The sequence below is a fragment of the Marmota flaviventris genome, chromosome 15 (assembly GCF_047511675.1).
Source record: "Marmota flaviventris isolate mMarFla1 chromosome 15, mMarFla1.hap1, whole genome shotgun sequence".
Lineage (NCBI taxonomy): Eukaryota > Metazoa > Chordata > Mammalia > Rodentia > Sciuridae > Marmota > Marmota flaviventris.
In genome coordinates, this window is record NC_092512.1 from 70,185,061 (window position 1) to 70,209,926 (window position 24,866).

General features: G+C 37.8%; 1 protein-coding gene across 9 annotated transcripts in view; it reads left to right on the forward strand.

The window, feature by feature from the left end:
- Positions 1 to 24,866, forward strand: part of Sgk3 (serum/glucocorticoid regulated kinase family member 3) — a 116,173-nt gene that overhangs the window by 37,549 nt on the left and 53,758 nt on the right. For 8 of the 9 annotated variants that reach the window (XM_071602335.1, XM_071602336.1, XM_071602334.1 and 5 more), the window contains exon 2: positions 23,238 to 23,464. In XM_071602335.1, coding sequence (XP_071458436.1) covers positions 23,387 to 23,464 — 78 coding nt within the window. In that variant the 5' untranslated portion in view covers positions 23,238 to 23,386. Of the gene's footprint in view, positions 1 to 8,355; positions 8,375 to 23,237; positions 23,465 to 24,866 lie in introns of those variants that run through there. The other variant, XM_071602332.1, reaches the window with a different exon arrangement.

Genomic DNA, 24,866 nt, shown 5'->3' on the forward strand with positions numbered 1-24,866 from the left:
AAAGGAGCAAATTGAACCAAAGTGGGAAAAAATATTTGCAAATCATATAAAGTTCTAGAATCCAGAATATATTCCATTGAATGAGTATACCACAGTTTATTTATTTGCCTGCTAATGGACATTTGGATGTCTATACCTCTAGGGTTCTATAAATAGTGCTGATGTGGACATGCACATACAGATATTTGTTTGAGTATTATGCCTGTTTTCAATTCTCTGGGGTTTATATACAGAGAACAGTGGGTAAATTCCAGAGAATACTTGGATTACTGGGTCATGTAGCAATTCTATGTTTAACTTTTTAAGGAACCACCAAACTGTTTTCCACAGCACCTACACCATTTTACACTCCTACCAATAGGGTACAAGAGCTCTAATTTCTTTACATCCTCACTTTATTTTTTATTTGTCCTTACTATCCTAGTGGGTATCTCACTGTGGTTTTGTTTTGCATTTTAGTAGTGACTAATGATGCTGAGCATCATTTCATGTGCGTCTTAGCTGTTTATATATTTTTTTGGAAATATATCATCTAGTCATTTGCCCATTTTAATTTTTTTTTTAATTTTTTTTGTTATAGATGGACACAATACCTTTATTTTATCTGTTTACTTATTTATTTATTTGTTTTTTGGTACCAGGGATTGAACTCAGGGGTAGTCAACCACTGAGCCACATCCCCAGCCCTATTTTGTATTTTATTTAGAGACAGGGTCCCACTGAGTTGCTAAGTGCCTCGCCATTGCTGAGGCTGGCTTTGAACTCAAGATCCTGAGTCTCAGCCACTGGGATTACAGGTGTGTGCCACCCAGCTGTTTGTTTATTTTTATGTGGTGCCAGGAATCGAACCCAGTGCCTCATGCATGCTAGGCAATCACTCTACCACTGAGCCACAACCCCTGCCCTAATTTTTTTTTTAAATAAATACCCCAATCAATAAATGGGCTAAGGAACTGAACAGGCACGTTTCATAAGAAGATATACAACCAATCAGCAAATAAATGAAAAAAATGCTCAACTTCTCTAGAATTACAGAAATGCAAATCAAAACTACTCTAAGATGTCATCTCACTCCAGTCTGAATGGCAATTATCAAGAATACAAGCAATAAGGGTTGGCGAAGATGTGGGGGAAAAGGTACATTCATACATTGTTGGTGGCACTGCAAATTGTTGCAACCACTGTGGAAAGCAATATGGAGATTCCTTAGAAAACTTGGAATTAAACCACCATTTGACTCAGCTATACCACTCCTTGGTCTATACCCAAAGGACTTAAAAGTCAGTATACTATAGTGACACAGCCACATCAATGTTAATTGCAGCTCAGTTTACAATAGCTAAACTGTGGAACCAACCTAGATGCCCTTCAGTACATGAAGGGATAAAGAAACTATAGTATATACACACATGGAATATTACTCAGCATTAAAAGAGAATGAATTTATGGCATTTGCAGGTAAATGGATGGAATTGGAGAATATCATGCTAAGTGAAGTAAGCCAGTCCTAAAAACCAAAGGCCGAATGTTCTCTCTGATGAGTGGATGCTGATACATAATGGGGGTGTGGGCGTGGGAAGAATGGAGGAATTTTGATTGGGCAAAGGGGAAGGAGGAGAGGGTACAGGGCATGGAGGCAGGAAAGATGGTGTAATGAGATGGACATCATTGCCCTAGGTACATGTATGACTGCACATATGGTGCAACTCTACATCGTATACAACCAGAGAAATGAAATGCATTTTGCTGTCATGTATAACTAATTAGAACAAATAAAGAAAAAAAAGAAATTGGGTTTTTTGGTGGTTGTTGAATTTTGCTGTTTGAGTTTGGTTGTTGCACAGATTATTTATGTATTCTGGATTCTAGACTTATCAGATATATGAATTGCAAATATTTTCTCCCACTTTGGATCAATTTGCTCTTCTCTTTTAAATTTTATAAGGTGGAAGCTGAATTCATTGTTTAAGATTTTTCCAGCATGGGAATTACCTCCTAATTACTGTGTTAGTGCCATATAAAACATTTGGTATGTTGTATTTTCATTTTCATTCAGTTCAATATTTTCTAATTTTTCTTTCATTTCTTCTTTGACTCATGCATTGTTAGAATTATATATTTTGATGTAAAATATGAAGGGTTTCCAGATATCTTTCTGCTATTGATTTCTAATTTAATTTCATCTTGTTAGAGAACATAGTTTTATATGATTTGAATCTTTTTGTTTTTATTAAAACTTGTTTTATGAGACAGAACATGGTCTGTCTTGGTAAATATCTGCATACACTTGAAAATAATATATAGTTTTATGTTTGAGGGTATTATATACGTATCAATTAGGTTAAGATGGATATAGTGTTGTTTAGGTTGTTCCCTCTATTTGTGCTAATATTATGAGAGAGGTTTTTGAAACCTCTGACTATAATAATAGATGTGTCTATTTCTCCTCTAAGTTGTTTCAGTTTTTGTTCATCTATTTTAAAGCTCTGTTATTAGGTACATTAATGTTTAGGATTATTATATTCTCTTGATAAATTGGCTTTGTTATCATTATGAAATGATCTTTTTCCCTGTAATAGCATTTATTCTGAAATATTCTTGGCATATTAGTTGGCATATGCATTAACATTAACATGGTATACCTTTTTCCAACGTTTTACTTTTAATCTATTGTGTTTTCATATTTGAAGTGCAGGGTTTTTTTTGTGAGTGTGTATATATAGGTAGTATATAGTTAAATTCAGTGTGACAAATTATTTAACTGAATGTTTTTACCATGAAATTTAATGTTATTATTTATGTGAGTCAAGTTTAAGTCTGCCATATTGCTCTTTGTTTTTTATTTGACCTATATGTTGTTCCCTTTTTCTTTGTTTTCTGCCTGGTTTGGATTTTTTCTGGTTTGGATTGAACATTATGTTTTCCATTTTATCTCCTTGGTTGGCTTATTATTTACAATTTTTTTTTTCCTCTTATGAGTGGTTTTAGGTGTTAATTTACTATAGTCTATCTTTAATTGAATTATACCACAGTACTTATAGAATACTTATGCTTAGAATAACTAACTTTCAGGTCTCTTAGCCTTTATTCTACTAATATCATTGTACTTATATATTGGCTATAAAAATCACGATAAATTATTATCATTTTAAAAAATAATTGTTATTTTTAAGGAGATTTACATTAAAAATGTTATCATTTTTACTATTTCCAGTATGCTTTATTTCTTGTGTAGATCTATATTTCCAGAATATGAGTAAATATCCTTAGGTTTGCAGGGCTTCCTTGAACATTTCTTGTTCAAGGAGTGGGAGGAAGCCCACACTGGTCTTGAATTTGTGATTGTCCTGCCTCAGTCTCACAAGTTGAAAGGATTATAGACATGGGCTACTATACCCAGCTGCTTTTTTTTTTTTTTGTAAATTTCTAGTTTTTAGTAATTTTATTAAAATGTATATTTGTGTCATTTTCTTCATTTTCCTAGAATTAAATTCACTGAAGTTATTATAATCTATGAGTTTAGTTTTCATCCAATTTGGAATATGTCAGCCATTATTTTGTCAGATGTCTTTTCTGGTCCTCTTCACAAACCACCTTTATCCTCTCTTTCAGGGACTCTAATTACAAGTATTTAGGGCTGCTTAAAGTTACCTGTAGCTCATTTTTGACTTTTTATTTTTAATTCTTTTTTGTCTCTATAGTTCATTGTAGAAAGTTTCTCTTGCTGTTTTTAAGTTCACTAATTTTTTCTTCTGCAATGTCTAATTTTCTATTAATCCCACCTGCTATAATTTTCACCATACAGATTTTTATTTCTAGAAATTGGATTTAGAAAATTTTATACTTTCATTATCTCTTAACTTTTTTTTTTAGTATATTAGCATTTAGTACTTAGTGTGCTAATTCTAACGTCTAGCTCAGTTGTGGATCAGTTTCAGTGATTGATTTTTCTTCTTATAATGGGTAATATTTTTCTGTTTCTTTGCATGACTTGTGATACTGAATGTAAGTTATTCAATACTGACTATTGAATGTCAGACATGGTGAACTCAGTTTTGTTGGGTGCTGGATATTTTTGTTTTCCCACAAATGTACTTGAATTTGAAATGGAGTTAAATTACCTTGAAATAGTTTGTTCCTTTTGGACCTTACCTCTATGATTTTTATTGGCAAGATCCAAAAAGCATTTAGTCTAGAGCGAATTCCTCTCCAATACTAACGCAAGACTCTTCTGAACACTCTACCCTTGGAACTAGGAGGTTTTCTAGTCAGCCTGCTGGGAACAGCAATGATTCCTGGTTCTCTGTGAGTGCCCACTATTGTTCCCTCTAATGCTTTCAAATGGTTTGTGTCCTAGACCTTTCATAATTTTTGTTTTGTTATATATGCATGCACTGATCAGCAATGTAAAGTTCTCAGGGAGAACCCTCTTGCAAGTCTCTGGGGTTCTCTGTGCAGTTAACTGTCTCTTGTACTCTGCCTTGTGAACTTTGGCAATCTTGTTCTCCCTGGATTCCCAGTTCTATTTGCTCAACTCAGGGAGTCTGTTTGGGCTCCCCTGAATTCCTTTCCCTTATCCCTGTGCCATGGCCTGTAAGCTGTCTGAATGTAGTAAGTTGGGGTAAACTTGCTTATTTTCCATCTCTGAGGATCACTTGTTTTCATTGCATAATATCCAATATTTTGAAAACTGTTGTTTCATTTATTTCGTCTGGCTCTTTTTTTCCTTTTGGTTGGTTCAGGTGGGAGGGTCTATCTAGTCCTAGCTACTCAATCTTGGCTGAATTCAGAAGTCCCCCAAAATTCTACTGTTAATAATAACCTCACATTTCAAGGAGAGGAAGACAAAAGTTCCAATAGTCTATAACCAGTCGCACTTGGTACACCACATTTTAAAATAAAGCAACTTTATTTAGTGTGCCTATTTAATACATAATAGAACATTATGAAGGTTTGCTGTGTGTAGCGATTTATAGATTGTTTGGGCCAGACTTCACAGCTCTGGGACCTCCTTGAAATGTGCCAGTGACATTTTCAAAACACAAGGGGCCATTGATAGATTGCAAATCATTTTTTACTCTTACTTGGTAGGCATTTAGCAAAGTTGGTTCTGCCTCTACTTGTGCCATCTGGGTAAGGTTGCAGTTAAGGAAAATTTACTCTCTGAAGATCTTAATAGTATATTGAACTCCCTCATGTAGGGAATACTATGATTTCAGAGTTTATTTCTGGAACATTGAAAAATATTCTAGTCCAAATCCAAGAAGTGTTGTATGATTATTATCTTACTCTTGAGGATTTCTATGAAAATATAAGGGGAAACTCTCACTATCTTATTTGCATGGGAAGAAAAAAAATCAGTATTTTAGCTATAGCAAGAGAGCATGAGAAAAACTAAAAATAATCATAGATTGATTCATGTATTTTAAAACATTGCACTAACTATAACTTGTTAGTGCAATGGATGACAAAGAATAGACTACTTTTTTTTTTAAACTCAAGTTTAGAGATTTTATTTATTTTTATGTGGTGCTGAGGATCAAAACCAGGGCCTTGCATGTGCTAGGTGAGCACTCTACTGCTGAGCCACAACCTCAGCCCCTACTTTTTTTTTTTTTTTTAATTTATCTCCATGGATCTCAAAGATCCAACAAGTCTTATTTAAAAAAAATTATTTTTCCAATTTTTATAGATAAGTCACATATAACTGCCAACCAAAGCCTTTGGTTAGAATGAAGTAACTAGTGTTACTGTAATATAATATTTCAGACAAAAATAGAGAACCTTGCTATTATAGATAACCTTAAAAGCCTAATTGTAGTTGAATATATAATTCTTTTTAGGCTTCTTCTGATATTGAAAACAGACTTTTCTGCCGGGATTGTCTGGGGCTTGTGTACATCTAGTAAGTGATTTACAGCTTAGTTTTTAGAGATAAATAACAACAACAAAAATAACAAAACCAGAGTAGCTCTGCTAAGTGCCAGATTAAGTGGTGCAGATCCTGAGTACTATAGTATTTTATTGCAAATAGAGGCACCTGAGCTGAGCATGGTTTTCTATTAATCCCACCTGCTATAATTAAAGATCAAGAATTCTTTGAATTTGTTCTTTACAAAGAGATGGCAGTGAAAATGGGGAGAGTAATTAAAGAGATTCTGTAAAAGAGAAAATGAAGGACCTGATGACCAAATGTCAAGATTGAAAGAATTCAAAGGTTTTGAGCTAGGATAAGAATGACACTTTAATCATAACAAAGAAAGGAAAGCTTGAATGAACTGATGCCAGAGATCCCTGAAGGAGACTTCTGCTAAAAATTCCCACCTTCTCTGTGTGCTCCTGAATGGAATAGCCCTGATAGGCATTTCTTGAATCTTTTTTTGAGTTGAGCCTGGCAAAATAAACTCTAATGTGTGGAAGGATATTTAGAGGTCACCTAACTGAATCCCCTCATTTTAATGATGTGAAAATTGAGAGCTTCAGATATTGTGACTTTCTTTAAGGCCATGCAACTAGGTTGGCCTCTTGGTATTTTTCTGAAGTTCTTGTAGTGAAGTTTGCCATGTGTCAGTCCTGCCTGTTGGCAAAGCAAGGCCTGTTTCCCTGCCTTAATTCGATTATTATCAATCAAATGACTCGATTTTTCAATTAATCTCCTTTTTCTTTATTTATACACCCAGTTACCAACTTTCTAAGTAGTATACTATGGATATTCATGTAAAAAATTACAGCAATTTAGTTAAAGAAATATCTTAAATGACTTTATTTTGCTGTTCTAGAATTAATATTATATAAACTCTATCTACCTACCTACCTATCATAGAGTGTTCCAGTGAACCCTGTGGAGGAGGGTGGTTTTACACACAGAGAAAGGCTATAGAAAATAGAATAAAAGAAAAAGCAGAAAGTTGCTTTCCTTGTAAAGTGAGGGCAGAGAAACAAAACAATAGAAAAGTAATCGATAAATTGATAGGTTAACAGCAGATTACTTCAGGCTACTTTTTGTAGGGATTAAAGGATATAAGGATTAAAGCACAGGGAATTTCATTGTTATGTTGATTGGCCTGTTTGGGGAAAGTTGGCATTCTCATCCCACCCCTACTACTAGGTCAGATAAAAATTTAGTTGGCACAAGCCTGTAATCTCAACGATTTAGAAAGCTGAGACATGAGGAACACGTGTTCCTCAGCAATTTAGCAAGACCCTGTCTCAAAAAATAAAAAGGGATGGGGATATAAACTCAGTGGTAGAATGTCCCTGGGTTCGATCCCTAATCAGTACCAACACACACACAAACACAACTTAGTTTGCATTTGGTGATGTGGAACTTTATCATGGGTAGTTTTGATTTTTAGTCTGGTCTGTTGGGGTCTAGTGCAAGAGCTTGGTCAAAAACAATGGCCTCAGGCTGGGGTTGTGGCTCAGTGGTAGAGCGCTCACAGAGCCGGAGGCAGGCACTAGGTTCAATTTTCAGCACCATATTAAAAAAAAGTAACAATGAATAAAGGTATGTGTCTATCTACAACTAAAAACAAAACCAAACAAACAAAAACCCAAAAATGGCCTCCTACAATTTTTATTTAGACTTGGCCTGCCTGGGGTAAAGGGTTTGCTCTTTCCCAATGTGCATGAGCTGTTTGAAGGGAGAGGAAATGATTAACATTAATTTAAGTCTGAGGTGAGGATTCTGGGAGTCAGTGTCCACAATTTTTAAAAGGAAGCACTAGGACGGGCAGAGGGTGTCAGTAAATGCATCACTTCTGTTCTTTGCCTCCTCTGAATACCATTCCCAATGACTTCTCATTCGTGTAACTCCGAATTCGTGTGTGACTCCTATTCAGCTAGAGGAGGGGTTGTGCCAATGCCCTGAATGAATGAACGTTGTTTTAAGGTCTCAACTGGTCCTCCACCTTGGCTGGAATCTGAGGAGAGGGCTTTGTCTTTCCCTTCTCAAGCCTCTTTCTTGTCTTATGCCGGTGAAGCTCGCTGCCTTTTTCGCTCTTTCGTCCGTCGGAGTCCAGCCCTTCCTCTCTGGGGGCTACAAGTGCTCAGGGTCCCCCACTTCCTCTTATTTACTTACCGCCTCCCGAGGATTGTCCCGTTTGCAGCTGCTCCAGCCCAGGCGCCCCGAGAGCTTTAGGGGCGGGGCTGAGCGGGCGGAGGGAACGCCCCTTCGGCTGGGAGACGGTGCCTGTTATTTGGTGAGGGCGGGCCCAGCAGTGAGGGGTGGGGCCTGGAGGTTGGGTCGGGGCACCAAGCCGGGCGGGCGCCGCTGGGGGCGGGTGGCGCGGTGCGGAGCCCGGCCGAGTGTGGCGCAGATGTGGTGTGGTGTGGGGCTTCCCTCTAGCCACGAGCCGGGGGTGGGTCCCCGAAGGTAAGCGTGTAGACTGCCGAGCTTGCGGGGGAACCTGGCTTGGGAGGGGCCTCAGTACCGCTCGGGCCAGGTGGAGGGACCCCACTGGCGCGCCCAGGGCAGGTGTGTTTTGGGAGAACCGGCCGGGTGCCATTTCCGCGCGCGGAGTAGGAGGGGCGGGCTGGGCGCGGGCGGGTGGGCGGCCTCGGGTGAACCTCGGAGCGGGAGACGCCGGGACCGCAGCTGGTGGTGCTCTCGCTTCGCAGCACTTTGCTCCGGGACAGAGAAATTTTGAGTTGATCCCCACACACCCTCTCCTCAAATCTCGAGAAATTTCAGGTACTTGTTAAGTTCTTATATTCTTTAAAATACATTTATAGTTAGTGGTTCAGGACTGTAGGAGAAACTTCTCCAATGTGAGCTTGCGGGGGTGCCTTTATATTGACTTGGTAGTGTTGAGTTTGCGAGAAGGGTGCGACTTATAATGGGACTGTTATTTAAACAAGGACACCAGGGAATAAATATACCACGGGAATATTAGGTATGATAGCTTTGAAGCTGGAATGCCTGGGTTCAAGTCATTTATTAACTGAGAAAACTTGAACAATTTGCTAAACTCCTGTATGCTGAGTCTTCACATATGTCCCTAATTTACAAGATTGTAAGGATTGAGAGATTATTGCCTAATGCTTGCCAACAATGAGTGCTGGCTGTTTTCTTATTACGCATTTAAATGATCATTAATTTCCAAAGTTTGCCATCACTGGAAAACCTACGCATTTTCCTTAGAGGTGTTGCTAGAAATGTTTGGGGATTGCTTTGGAACAGTTTTTGTAAGATGAGTCCTGCAAGAAGAGGACGCTCCACCTTGTTCTAAATCAAATCCACTTTCAAATGAACTGACACCCCAGTCTTATTTTCTTGGACAGTGGTGGGAGTCAAATCCAGGGTCTCCTGCAAGTGCTGTACCACCTAGCTAACCCTCCAACCCTCAGACACCTCAGTGTTTAAGGCTGTTCTAAGAGAGATAAAAAAGTATCACCGTTAGGGTGAATGTAAACTCATTTTAAGTTGTGGAAGATTTGTTTTAAAAAAACAGTTCCTGCCACTTTATACAGACTTATGAATTATTCTATTTGAAGTAAGTGCTTATTCTATTACTGCAAGAGTATGTAAACCAGAGCATCCAAAATAAGTAAACAGACATCATTAGCTTGCTGCATAGACTCTCAGAATTGAAAGGGATTTGAAAATCAGACTAACTGGTCATTATAGATAAAGGTGTGGTGCCAGCAACCCAGAATCAATAAACAAACTTAGACTAGAATTCACTTCTGCTGATCAATGAATTGTAAAATCAGAGTAATATATTCTAGTTTTGATGATAGTTACTATTTTTATTTTTGACAGTTTTATGGTGCTGTGAATGGTTTTTCTCTCAGCAACATCCTGCTTTGGTAGCTTAATTGCATGATTCATAATCATTCTTCAGCACCTTTGATTTAAATCACAAGTCTCAAAGTTGCTACATCAATTATTGCTTTGAGAAGAAGATGATTGTCTTCTTAAGCTTTGTACAAACATGTTCTAACAGTGCTTTGGTTTTGTTTAAACTGTAGCCCTTTTCTCATATATACAGAATGTAAATGACCAGTATAAACAAATTGACCTACTTGGCAGTTTGTTATCACTGTGTTATTGGTGACTTTTCTAGATTAGGCAGGATAGAGTCAGGAAATGGAACCCTGAATATAAGCCTAAGGAAATAGGACTGGGTCCTGAAGAAGTGTGTTGCAATGTTGCTGCTAACTTCAAAAACATTTTGGAGTGAAATTGTTTTGAGATATTGGGGTGTTAGTTGCTGACTCTTCCTCAGCTCTTTGCATAGCTCACTCCCTCACCTTTGGGTATTTGTTCAGATGTTACCTTCTTATTTAAAATTGCACACAACCCCACACTTCCTATAATGTATATTTACTTGTTTATATAATTACTCATTATCTGTTGTCTGCCACTACAGGGTAAGTTCCATGTGGCTCAGGGTGCTTCCCAGTTGTGTTCACTGCTGTATTCTAAGCACCTGGTAACAGTGCCTAGCATGTAGAAGGTATCAGATGTGTGGATCTGATGTAGACATTTCTAACAAGACTAGTAATTACTTAAGCTAATTCACTGTCATTTTGTTCTGCCCCCCCCCCTTCTAGTTTTTTCTCCTGGTTACCCAGGAATAAAACCTTGAGGGTGTGTGTGTGTGTGTGTGTGTGTGTGTGTGTGTTGCAGGGGATTAGAATCCAGGGCCTTGTACATGCAAGGCAAGCAGGCTACCAACTGAGCTATATCCTCAGCCCCTTGAAGCAATCTTAATTCTTCCTCCTACCTTGCACCCCACGTGCAAATATTTCACCTGTCAGTTTTTTTTTTTAACCCAATGCTTCTGTTGTTGCCAAGCCCCTCTTTCTTTGTGCCCCTTCATTTCATTCCATCGTCTACACCTACAGTCTCACAGTTCCCTTTTAAATTCTTTCACATCCTCATCAGAGTGAGATCCACAGTGAGAAGACTGGCATTCAAATCTCCCTATCTTCTATAGATAAAAACAGTGATTTCCAACTTAGGCTTATAAACATGAAAGTAAGATAAAGCTTTAATGGCAGTGTCTTATAAAGCCTGGAAATGAGTATTGCTTCATTTTTTTTTTCTATTAATGATTTGGACTTTTCCCCAGTGTAGGTAGTTATTCAAATAAACTGGACTAATAGCTTTCCCCTGTTTAAGCTGAAGACTTCTGCTGCTCTGTTTTGAGTGCCCATCCTTCAAGCTTCCTCCCATAAGTTTAGTTGAAGGTAGTTTTGTCTTCCTCTGAGTTCTGATGACTTTCATAGAGAATTTATCACATTCTACTTTGAATTGTAATTATTTGAGCATTTTTCTTTTTTCTTTTTTTTTTTTTTTTTGCTGAATATAAACTGAAGGACAAGAAACACACACATAAATTCCAGGAAGCACACATAGAAAAATTCCAGTTATCTTTTTTCCTTTCAGTTACTTTTAAAGGAAATATAAGATCCACATCTATTTATCTGCTTTTTAAGTAAAAGTAAAATTAAAATTCTGTTTAATAGGCCTTTAAATCATTAAGATTGAGCTGCAACAATTATTTCTACCATATGGACATATAAGGAAAATGGAAATGGAAATTCAGTATTAAGTAAAAAGATACAAATGAAGATATCCAGTTCTGTGTTTGTAGAAGAAAGTGGGTATAGGAAGAGCAACATATACAACACTTACATAGTCAAATGTTTTAAAAAATACACAATAATCTTACTCAGGAAGCCACTGGGACAAGCCAGACTTATGGAGCAACATCTATAGCTTTGAGTTTTCTTGTGAAGTATCATTTCTAAGTTGTATTTTGTTTTTATATCTGCAGGCACATGTAATACTCTTTCTCTGCTTTGTTTTCTGAGCTGGATAGGACTGAACATTGTCTTCTCTGCTCTTGTGGGAATTAATTTGCCTCCTTTCATTGTTTAATCTAAAAAAAATCACTCTTTTTTTCTTCATTTATTTCCTGGATATATGGAGAATCATGTATGCCAGAAGTTTTTTAATTCTTTGGAGAAAGGTGGTAGATAGAAGATACTGAGTCTATCTGTTGTTCAAGCTTACAGTTTTAAGTTTGATATCAGCATTTAGTTTAACATGTTTTGGTTAATTTTACAATATAGACATCTCCTTGCACATATTCCAGTTGAGTCAATGTTTTTCTTTTACCTGTGACTCTTTCAGATTAAAACTGAATTTAAGGATTTCTGTAGATGTTTCTGACATTTAATTTTATCTTTTCTTCTCCTGTTACCTCCCAAACCAAATGGGTTTTTCCATTCTAGGGCATGTATTAGCCTTATTTTCTTTGTTCTTGATTTTGAGTACTTATAGGTATAAGTAAATTTATTTTATCATTTCTAGGGTAAAGCTGCAGTTTCTACTGATAGGAAAGAGTAAGGAAAACATATATAGAGGTTCTAATTTTTGAACTTTTAAGATAAAAATTTACATATTTTTACTAAGAACATAGCCAATAAAAGGACTTATCACAAATGTGCTACAGTGTCAATATGTATTATAATTAAATATGTAATTGATTATAATTTGTGTGCTCTGGAAGATGTCTTCTAATGTGCTAACAAATGAAGTTTTACTGTCAGAAGAATTTTGAAAGCAAATACTTGCTCTGGAGTGAAGTTTCCTTTTATCATACTATGTAAGCATCTGTATTTATCCTGATTTTTGTTTTTAAAATGCAAAGGCGTTATATACTTAAAATGGGGGCACAGACTAGTGATACATCCCTAGCACATGGTGAGCATTTTGTAAGTGACTTTAAATAAGTAAATCTTTATTTTTAGGGAGGATTTTATTAAGTTATCATAACCTGTTGGTATACTGGGGTGACCCAGTAACGAGGCAGAGAGTGATGATTTAAAGATCTCACCATCATAATTTGGCAAATTGGAATTTCTTACCTGTTGCATGAATAAGTTAAACAAATGTTTAGTAGGGCCTTCTGAACATGGCAGTGAATAAGTAAAGGTCCTACAGTTGGGGAAGCTTTGAATAAGCAAGCAAAATGCAATCCTAAAAGCAGTCCATAATGCTAAAATTGAAATAAACGGGATGATGGCCGAAGTCTAATTTGTGGAGGGAACATTTTTAGTTACAGTGTTCAGGAAGGCTTATCACAAGAAGTGACATTTGAACAAAGGCCTTTTTGTGAAGAGCTGTGGGGAAGTCATCCCAGATGAAAGGACCATAGGTACAAGAGACAGACTTCAGATGGGAAAAAGTTTGGTGTGCATGCAAACTAGGGAAAAGGTTGTTCTAATGGGAGTCTTCTGAACAGAGGGCATGTGGCCTGGTGGGTGTAGCTGGGCAAATAGTTGGTAGTCTGTTGGCTATAATTCAGTTTGGATTTTATTCTAGGGACAGCAGGAAGCCATAGAAAGGGTATAAATGGAGGGGGCAGGGATTATCCAATTTATATCACTCTGGCTGCTGTGGTAGGATTGTAAGGAGGTTAGAACAAAAGCAGAGACAGGTTGAAGTTTTCCAAAAAGGCTTTGAGACTTGGTGGTGATTGTTGACTTTGTAGGTTTAGTTTTGTTTTTAGTGTCTCAGTCTGAATTCTTTCTTCATACTCAACCTCCACAATCACAACCAGCTTCACCCTAGGCCCCCTCGCTCTGCCAGTGATTGCAGTCCTCTAGAAATTGTCCTTGGAGTATTCTGTGTTCACATCTGCCTGTAAGATGTGCTAGAAGTGTGTCTTTGAATGGGAAAGCTTGGGAAGCTGGAAAAGTACAGCTGTTCTTGTGATTGAGACCAGTGAACTTGGGAGGCAGAGGAGGATAGGACACTTGCTGCCACTGCTACGTTCCCTACCCTTCACCAAGTGGAGGCTTGTGTTATTGTTGCAATAAGTGTAGGGCTTTCCTTCTTATCCTGGCAGTTTTAAGTCTAATATGGAAAACAAAGGCTGTCAGTGGTTACTTTCACCTCTTCCCTCATTCCCCTTCCTGAATGTAATAAAGATAGAGCCAGTTTCTGGGAATCCATAGGTCCCTATGACTTTGTTGAGGTTCTTGGACATTCCTCTCAAATTGTTGGATTCATACTGTTCTGTATTGTTTGTCCCAACATAACTAATTTTTTTTTTTGCACATATATTGTTTTAAACTCCTTTATCACTTTTCTTAAGAATCAGTATGAATAAAAGATCCTTCAAATATAAGGTGTGATAAGCCCAAGAAAAACAGAACTACTTTGTAATTACAGAATGAGGGGAAAAACCAAAGAGGGGCATAGAATCCGAATTAAAGGAAGGAAAACAGGAAAAGTTGTAACTGACTCATCATGTGATGTGTGTGAGGGAAGGGGAGGTTACTATGTATCTTTCATTGGCAGATCCTGTTGGATTTTTAATCTATTCTGCTGTGAACCTAATTTACAGATGTGACAAAGATGTGCTTTGTCTGTGTTGAAACATTTCAGATATATTTGGAGCTAGTATCCTGAGAGGCGGAAATAAACAAACACAGATTAAGTACTATTACAGTAGACTTCCAGTACCAGAAATCAGTTATTTTGGGGTTTGAATTTCCTGGGAAGGTACTTTTAATGTAATTTTAAATGAATAATCCTCTTCCCCCCACCCTAATCCATTTTCTTATTTCCTAGATTAGTTCACAGTTCCCAGATTAGTTCCCACCTGATCTCTGTCCTGTGCCCATGGTTTGTGCCTCTTTTTTATTTTATTTTTAGGTAAGTTTTGATTTCACAGTTGGATTAAAGAAGAAGGTGTGTAAATTTCCCATTTACCTCCTATCCCACACATGCGTAGCTTCCCCTATTATCATATCCCCCCTCCAGAGTGGTTCATTTGTTATAATTGATGAGCCTACATTAACATAATTACCCAAAGTCCATAGTTTTACATTAGAGTTCTCTCTTGGTGTTGTGCATTTCTTTGGTTGTGGGCAAATATATAATGATGTATATTTCTGCCATTTAGTATCATACAAATCATACCTTAAAAATCCTCTGTGCTCTACTTATTCATCCTTTCATCCTGCTATCCTTCCAACTCCTGGCAAACATTGGTTATTTTACTCTTTCCCCAGAGTGTTACCTTTTCTAGAATGTTAAGTAGTTGGACACATACAGTGTGAAACCTTTTCAGATTGTCTACTTTCACTTAGCAATATGTATTTAAGTTTCCTCCATGGCTTTTCATGGCTTGATAGCCCATTTCTTTTTAGAAATGCTGAAAAATATTCCATTGTCTGATGTACCGGTTGTAATCCATTTACCTACTAAAATGATTGCCTCCAAATTTTGGCAGTTATATATCTGCTATAAATATCCACCTGCAAGTTTTTGTGTGGACATAAGTTTTTACCCCCTTTAGGTAAGTACCACAGAATACAACTGATGGATTATGGGATGAGTGTATATTTTAGTCTTGTAAGAAATTGCCAAATTGTCTTCCAGAGTGACTGTACCATTTCGCATTCTCACTAGTAATAAATGAGAGTTCCTGTTGCTCCCCATCCTCACCAGCATTTGATGTTGTCAGTTTTATGGATGTTGCCCATTCTAATAGGTCTGTATTGGTATCTTCTTGTCTTAATTTGTGTTTCCCTTGACATGAGATGGAGTATCTTTCCATATGCTTATTTGTCAGCTATATATTCCCTTCTGTGCATTGTCTGTTAAGATCTTTGGCCCATTTTTAAATTAGGCTATTTTTTAAAATTTGAGTTTTAAGAGTTTTTGGTATATTTTAGGTAACAATCCTTTACTGAATGCCTTTTTTTTTTTCTTGGAGGGTTTTAAATTCTTATTTATTTATTTTTACCAGGGCTTGAACCCAGGGTTGCTTAACCACTTAGTCACATTCATAGCTCGTTTTATTTTTTATTTTGAGACAGGGTCTTGCTAAGTTGCTGAGGCTGCCTTTGAACTTGCAATCCCCTGCCATAGCCTCCTGAGCTGCTGTGTACCACTGCACCTAGCTTACTGAATGTCTTTTCCAGATATTTCCTTCTAGTTCATGGCTTGTCCTCTCATTCATTCATTCATTCATTCTCTCTCCAGAGAGAGAGAGAGAATTTTTTAATATTTATTTTTTAGTTTTCGGTGGACACAACATCTTTATTTTATTTGTATGTGGTGCTGAGGATTGAACCCAGTGCCCCGCGCATGCCAGGCGAGTGCACTGCTGCTTGAGCCACATCCCCAGCCCCTCTCATTCTCTTGACATTCTTTTCAGGAACTTGCCTTGGTGTATCTACAAAGTCATCACCATACTGGAAGTCACCTATGTTTTCTTCTGTTATCTCTAGGAATTTTATAATGTTATATGCATGGGTTTTCTTTTGTGTCTTACTAACTCTTTTTTAAGTCCTACCTTTAAGGGTACCATTGTTCTCATATACTAGTGCATGGTTCTGTGCTCCTGCTAAAGAAAACTTGCAATTCTTTCAAGCCTAACTCCTTTCTTTTGGGATAGTCTGGCTTGTCCTTATTTCCCTTTATTCCTTGGTGTGAATCTTCAACCCTCTCTGTCTCCATCATATTAGTTAAGAGTGAATACTGATAAATTATGAATATATCTAGTTTCTAATCTGGGTAGAATCCACTAGTCAATATCAAACTGAAGTCTTTAATATTGAAGGAATAGGAGTCATAAACTCTACTATTTTAGAGGTAAAAACAGAAGAATTTTTTGACCCTTTATATATATATATATATATATTTTTTTTTTTTTACTGTTCGTTTCCATAGAAAGATGGGTAAGATTCAGGACGGTAATCAACCTACAGTAGATAAAAAGACATATTAAAAAGTAAAGGGAAAATTGCTTTTAAAAAGTTTTAAGTAATGTCCATTTATTTATTTTTGCTATACTGGGGATTGAACCTGGGAGTGTTTTACCCCACTGCGTTACATCTCCCACCCTTTTTATTTTTTATTTTGAGATAGAGTCTTACTAAGTTGCCCAGGCTAGCCTTGAACTTGCAGTTCTCCTGCCTGCTGGGATTACAGTCATGTGCTACTGTTCCCAACATGTCCATTTATTTTTAAGGAGTATTTGAATCAACAAAATTTTAACATAAGAATTTGGGTGATTCTCTACCACAGAGTGCCACTTATATTGCTACTTTTTATAGCTCTAAATTTTTAAAAAATGAAATCTATAAATGCTTTTTTAAAAAAGATAAACTCCCCCTTCCTTTCCGAAAAACCATGTTCTTAATAGCATCATTTCTTGTGTCCTCCTTATTTCATAATTTAGCCCTTGTCTTTGTGATGGGGCCAGCATGCAAAGTCTGCTCTCTATCAAGCTCTTGGGTAGATGAGTGATGTTTCAAGAGAGGAAAGTCAGGAGCCTAGCACTCCTGCCATTGCTGCCCAAACTCCAGCTCCTCTTTGTGGCGGAATCAAAATCTGCCTTTGCTATGAGAGGATGCGTACAATCGTAGGATAAGAAATTGAGGGACACATGATGTGCGAGTTGGGCTGTTGGGTCAGGGTGCTGTCATCCACAGCTGTGTAATTAATCATGTGAAAGTACTCTTCATAGCCTAGTTTTCTTCTTCATCTATAAAGTGGGAATAGTGATATTTATCTCAGAGGTTGCTGTGAGGATTGAGTGAGGTGTTAGAGTTCTTAAAGCAGGCCTGGCATTAGTGCTCTATAAATGCTGGATTCTTGATCTCACTACTGTTAACATTTTGGACCACATGATTTTTTTGTTGTAGACCCCCTACAACAAAAACAATGCAGTCCTGGGACTTGGAGATGCTTAGCATCTTTTCTGACTACTTCCTTGCCACCAAGTTGAGAGAACTAAAATCTCCAGACATTGCCAAATATCCCCCCATAGCAAAATTGCCCCCAGATGGGAAGCATTATATAGTATTTACTAGCTATTATATTACCCTTGCAAATTCACTGTCCTTCCTAAGATCTGGCTGGCCTCTGAAAGTTATTTTTTGATCTATTTTTTGTTGTTGTTGTTGTTGTTGGACTTGTCTGAACTGATTCATGAAGTGGATAGTCGGATTAGTTCTTCCATTATGGGTTAACATCTGATGAATTTAGGTCTCTTTGGGGCCATACCGCCTACGCCTGAGCGATCCAGCTTCCCTCGAGAACCACTGTATATGATTATCTTGTGTCTTGCCAGCAGAGTTGAGGTTCATCTTTTTTCTGTTGCATTTTGAAAAGCCCTACTACATACCTGTGAACCTCTCAGAAATTTTCAATTTTCATTCCCACAAGAACAATGTATATTTTTGTTCTACTTCTTTCTCATTTGTGATCTTTTTATGTCAATCCCCTTCTCATTCTGTTTTATTTGGCTGCTTGGCCAGAGGATGATTTCATATAATTTTAATTGCTTTAGTTTCATAGAATAATTATGCATTAAATTCACAGTAATATTAGGATTAATTTTTCATAATTTTACTTTTAACCACTTAAAAGTTAGTTTATGAAAACTGGGCAAGTTGTATCTGTAGCTTATAGTCCCAGTTTCTTGAGAGATGGAGGCAGGAGGTTAGCTTAAGTCCAGTAGTTCAAGACCAGCCTGGATAATATAGTGAGATCTGTCTCAAAATACACAGAAAAAGTAAGTTTTGAACCATCTTCATTTGTCCCTAAAGGACTCTAGAGCATATACATGTGGAGACAGTCTGGTATAATGAACCTTGAAGTCAGACTACCAGGTTCAAATCCTAACTCTGCCACCATGGAGGTCTGTGCCATTTATCTCTGCAGCTCACATGTGCCATCCAAACCTGCTCACACCTGGTCTTGCTTTTACTACACTGAGTAGAATTCTGCTGTGCATATCCAATTTTATGATTTGGAGAATCAAGTAATGCTCTGTTCATGATAAATGTTCTTGTTACCCAGTTTCTTGGTTTTCCATAGCCAGCTATCTGATCTCTACCAGAGCCTAGTAGCAAGTCAGGAATCAAATGGATAGTAGTTGTTGGCAAACCCTAAGAGATCTTTAGACCTTAGTCTCCTGATGCTTATCACGGGCCCCTTAACAAATCCATGTCTATTAGGTCATTTCTCATACTGTTGGATGTGCTAAGGCAGAGACTCAATGGTTAGAGCAGTTTTCGTTGTTACAGACCCCTCTCTTTGAACAGGCTTCAATAAAAACTAACAACTTCATGGTTTTTCCAGTAGATGGGTCAGAACATCGTGTCCAAATAGGAAGCATCCGGTTGTTTTTCCTGCTTCTCAGCTAAGCAGTGCAAGGTATAACTGTTTCTCTGACTTGAGATTAGACATTCTGCCTCAGACCAGTGAAACCCTAAAAACCACTGATTCAGAGATTCCTGAACTTCCATGGTATTTTTCTCCCATCCCTTCTCTTGTTTATGTGTTTATGCAAGTGTCCAGGGTACTTGCTACTTTTTGTTCTTTAGGTCCAATTAAGGCAATGCCATAATGTAGTAGACCAGTGTGGTGATCTAAGAAAGGTCACAGCCCTCCAGACTGTTTTATTATGACAATTCACACCTGACCCTCAAGTTAGACAGCAAAAGGGATTAGGTATTTGTGGCAAACTAACTCATTGTCCTTGCTGATGTTGTGAGAAAAGAATGAATTTGCCAGGGCAAGAGTCTCATATCAGATATCAGGGGTTGTGCTGATTTTCTTCAGCCCAAAATATCACATCTAGAATTGCAGTTGTAATTGGAATTACTACCTGATTAAATTTATGGTAATCCATAGTCATGTTCTAGGATGTTTCTGGCTTTGGTTCTGGTAAATAGGCTAGTTAAATGGGAATATGGTGGGATTTAACACCCTTGCATTTAACACCCTTCCAGTTTTTGATGGTGGTACTGATTTCTGAGCTCAGAGTGATATGGTATAATTTTTTGTTATTTTTTTAGTTGGAGCAAGGAAAATAGTTCGAAGAGCTTTAAGCTTGTAATCAAATTGACAGTAGTTGTTGTCAAACCCTTGGGGGGTCTACAACTCTTATTCTTCTCTTGATGCTTGTCAGAGGCTTCTGCATGGTCCTTTCTCCTGTAATAAAATTTATGATGTAGGGCAGGGAGCCAATGTGGGGATTTGGGCTAGTTACTATTATATTGATTTCCACTAAAATTTATAGGACTAGGAAAATAAACACAAGGTAGGCTTATGGTTTCATTGGACCCACTTGAGTTATGAGGGCCACCTTCATCTCTGGGAGTCCCACTCTGACTGGTGGGCCACATTTGGCATTAGTATCAGTTCTGAGTTAGTATCCCATCTTATAACTTATGGAAGGATAATAGATTTCCCTTGCTTCAGTTGGACAGTCAACCTTTGGAATTGCTGTAGATCACTCTTTGGAAAGGCCTGGAGAAAGATCAAGAGTATATGATTATGGCCTTGTAAAGGGCCACAATCTTACGTTTAATCTTCTTTGGTCTAATACTATTTGAATATACTCCCATATGTGCTTCTCAGACTCTTACTGGTAAAAAATTGAGATTTTGCAGATTTTCTTTGGTATAAAGGCAGTCTTCTTTTAGAGTAGTACTTGAACTTCTTTCTGGTCTATTTTGGGTTATGAGGCAGTGAAGGGTAGCAGGAGCAGGTAGTCAAGAGAATGGGAGTCCTCTTGTGAAACAATCTCAAAGGATTTTATGGGGTACATTGGTAGTCTCAGTACCCTCAGGGATGCAGGTAACTGCTTTCAGCAGGGAACTTGAGCTAAATTGGAGTTCAGTTTTTTAGTGTCTTCCCAGCTGTCTCAATCCATATTTCTGAATCATTCTGCTTTCCAGCCAGTGTCCCTTGTGTTAGCATATGAGACTTTGCAGTGTTGCAAGTTTAATTAGCTTTTGTAATCCTTCTGGGCTTGATTCTTAGTCCTATCAGCTTGGCAGTTTTAAGAGATAGTAGATTCTCTAAAACATCCATAGATGGATATCCATCTATTTGGGAATTCATGGCTTTAAACTTGTCATTTGCTTTGTGCACATTCTCAAGAACAGCCAGAAGCAGCCCTAGCCCATGTTACAATCTCTGAAGTAAACCTTTTCATGAGCCACTCAGATTTCTAGCAGCCTGCCCTCCACCTGCATTCCATCTTGTAACAGCATGCACAAGAAGTAATTGAAATGGTCATGATGTCACTGTGTGCCATCTCCTTCCTCCTTAAGAAGGTTATCAGGACACTTATCAAATATATATCTCACTTTTGAGGTTCTGTTTCCTAGGACCATTGTTGGTACCAGGTAACTACATTAGTTACAAGGCATACTAAAAAGTAATGAAGGGTGTCTAACAAAGGAATGTTTATTAAGGTGTTGTGGGTAGGGTTAAGGCAACCAAGGTATGGTTGAAGTCCCTCTTTCCCAGCAAGGTCAGGAGCCTATCATTACTCCTAGTCCTTGAATTATAACTGGGGTAGAAGAGGCTGCCTGGTAGAAGCTGGCCTTAGATAGAGAAATCTTTTGCTGTCCAATATGGATCAAAGGGATAATAACCTTAGCATCTCACTGCTCCTGCCCCTATTCTGCTAGTGCCTCATAGTGAGGCACTGAATCTAACCAGAGGACAAGGGCAGAAGGTAGATGGCCTCTGTTTGTAGCGCATACAGGTCAGCTTTCTGGGATGTGGCAGGGTGGAAAAATATAGGTGATTTGATATGGAAGAGTAAATGGAGTATACATAGATATAGCACAAAGTGGAAACTCTGGCCAGGTTTGAGTGTGTACCTTGAATGTAGGCTTCTACATTTAACTGCCTGCTCTACCTGTAATCTTACATGTCCTCTGGGCACTTTGTATGGAACAGCTTTTTCAACTCTTTCCCCATCCTTCATTCCTGATGCCACTCAATGTGGTATCTTATTGTCCCTTCCAAAGGGAAGGCCTGAGGCCTGATGTTTTCCTGTAATTCTGCTGTGAGTTACAGCACAAAAGGCACAAATGTTTAAATTCATATAAAATTAAGTGCTAGTGGGACCTATGACCCTAAATCCCACATTCTCAAGGGACATGTGTGAATAGTGTAGCTAATAATCTTCCCCCTCAGATTCCCTTTTGCTGCTTGCTGGTAAAGAGTGAGCTATGGTAGGTCATGGGACCCTCAGATTAAACTAATCCAGGAAAATTATCCAGGCATACAGACCATTTAAAAGATATTATTTGGTGTCAGTGGAAAGTATAGTCTGCTCTGTGTAACAAAGGTGACATTAGTGTGACATATCAAGCCCTTTGTTCATGGGTGGAATGATATTAGCATATTGCATTTGTTTTGTGTGAAGATCTACTACAATGTCTCTGATCACTAATTCAGTGCATAAGAATCATCTACAGTGTTGGATTCCCCCCCCCCCCTCAGTTCTGGGGATTGAACTCAGGAATGTTCTATCACTGAGCCACATCCCCACTGATTTTAATTTTTTTTATTTTGAGACAGGGTCTCACTCAGTTGCCAAGACTGGCCTTGAGCTTGTGATCTTCCTGCCTCAACCTCCCAAATTGTTGGGATTATAGATGTGCATCTTCTGGCTTCATCCAATTTTTTTGTTAAACTTTTTTTAGTTGTTCATAGACCTTTATTTATTTATACGCGGTGCTGAGAATCAAACCCAGTGTTTCACACATACCAGGCAAATGCGCTACCGCTGAGCCACAGCCACAGCTCTTCATCCAGTTTTTAAAGCATAGCGTGGTGTTTATGAGTTGGGACTCTGGTGCCAAACAGGCTGGGTCAAAATTCTAGATGTGCAAATTATTTATTCTCTTTGTGACTCTGTTTTCTTACTAGTAAAATGGGAATAAATAGTTACCTACCAAACAGGATTGTAATCTGAATTGTTCAGCAGTCACATCACTGGTTTGACCTGATACAAAATCTGAAAGTCATAGTTTGTAGGATGGCTCATAACCACTTCCCCCTCTCATCTCTGCTACCTGTAGAGGAGTCTCTTTCTTTACGTGCTTCAGTATTAACTAGTAGCACAGTAGACTACTGTGACAGGAGGGCAAGGCTCTGATCATCCAACCAGAACTCCTTTCGTTAGTCCACACAAACTGCAGCATATAGACTCCTGGAATTTCCAATGGAAAGGAAGGTAGATAGGATACAAATGCTTGATTGTGGTTTAGTGCTAGTAACACAACAGGAAATCTGTATAAATATGTATAAATCTCTAACCTGGGCTGAGATTTATAAATTTCTGCCAGAATAAACATCAAATGGGTCCTATTTACAAGGAATGACAAATCTTAATAATATTTTTAAGTTATCTTGCTAATCAATTCTTTTTTTTCCCCTGTTGGTTAAGGTTGCATGATGGAATTTGAACATTACTTCAAGAGTTTTCATATTTTGGATTAGTTAATTGTGCTCATCCTCTGTTGATTATTTCTTCGGACTCATTTTTTGGTTTTTTTGGTGCCCTTTTGAGTCATTTAAACGCAAAGAAATTATATCATGGACTACAAGGAAAACTGCCCAAGTGTAAGCATTCCCAGCTCTGATGAACACAGAGAGAAAAAGAAGAGGTTTACTGTAAGTATGTAACATACAGCATACGGGAAAAATTTTGTTATAGAAAATATTTCCATTTCTGCTTTTGTTCTTCCCTAAGCTAGAATGTTTCTCTTTCCCCCATTTCTGAATATCCAGATTTTATTTCTTTTGAATGATGTGTCCTCCACAGAGTCTGCCCTGCTATTATAACAAAAATAAAACTTCCTTCTTTAATGCGTATTTTTGCCTGTTTTCCCATTTCCTTGGAGAACTATACAAAACTATCTCAGACCCTCTTTATCAGAAAATGTATGTATGTGGTCTAGTGCGGTGGTGTACACCTACAATCCCAGCAGCTTGGGAGGCTGAGGCAGGAGGATTGCAAGTTCAAAGCCAGCCTCAGCAATTTAGCAAGGCCCTAAGCAACTAAGTGAGACCCTGTCTCTAAATAAAATATAAAAGAGGGTTGGAGATATGTCTCAGTGGTTAAGTGCCCCTGAGTTCAATTCCCAGTACCAAGGAAAAGAAAATGTATGTGAGCATACATACTGGTCTACGTACTGATAATTTTATGTATACTGTCAGGTGTTGTTGATCCATGTTAAGAATTTCTGTCATGAAGTTTCCGTAGTATCTTTCCTATGACATTTATTACTTTGTTTTGTTTTTAATATTGTTGTATCAGATGTCCTTTTTTTCATCTTAGAAGCAAAACCCACTTCTGATTTTATTTTTTAATACTGTAGTATCTGTTATATAGCTTTATAAAGAATAAGCACAATGAATATTTCCTGTTGTTAGTATACAATAGAGAATAACCGCTTTTTAAATTAACATAATGAAACATACAATATTGTATTTATTTCCAGTAGTCCAGTTAGTATATACAGATATCTCCTACCCTTCTGAAAAAAAAAAGTCATTTATCTAAGTGATCTAGTCGTATAAAGTCCCCTCTGCTGAGTAGTGTTAAGAAATTCATTTAACAACTTAGATCTGTTTAACACTTATTTTGATCTAGGTAAAAATGCCCAGGTTGTGTTAATTCTGCTCTTTTTTCTTATTTTGACATACTTCTCCAGGTTGTCATCTTGACTTATGGGCAGGAGGGTATCTCCTTTCACAGTATTGATTGAGTAGATGACTAATTTCATGGTAACCTAGAGAAGGCTCTTGTATTCTGGTCATCCCTGTAGATCTTTCCTGTTCTAGCTGTGGAATGGCTGGTCTAGCACATATCCAGATGTGGCTGACATCATATAGCCCTGGGCATTTTATCAGCTCTGTTGCTGGCGTCTGCAATTGATGGACTAACTTGGGATCTCTCCTTTTTTGGCTTGGCCAGGGTCCTAAAGGGGCCCTCTACTGACTCAGTGCTTTGGCTCTCAGAAGCCAAAGAACCTCCTAAGGCTGTGACATGTTCTTTCCTGCTCTTGACTCA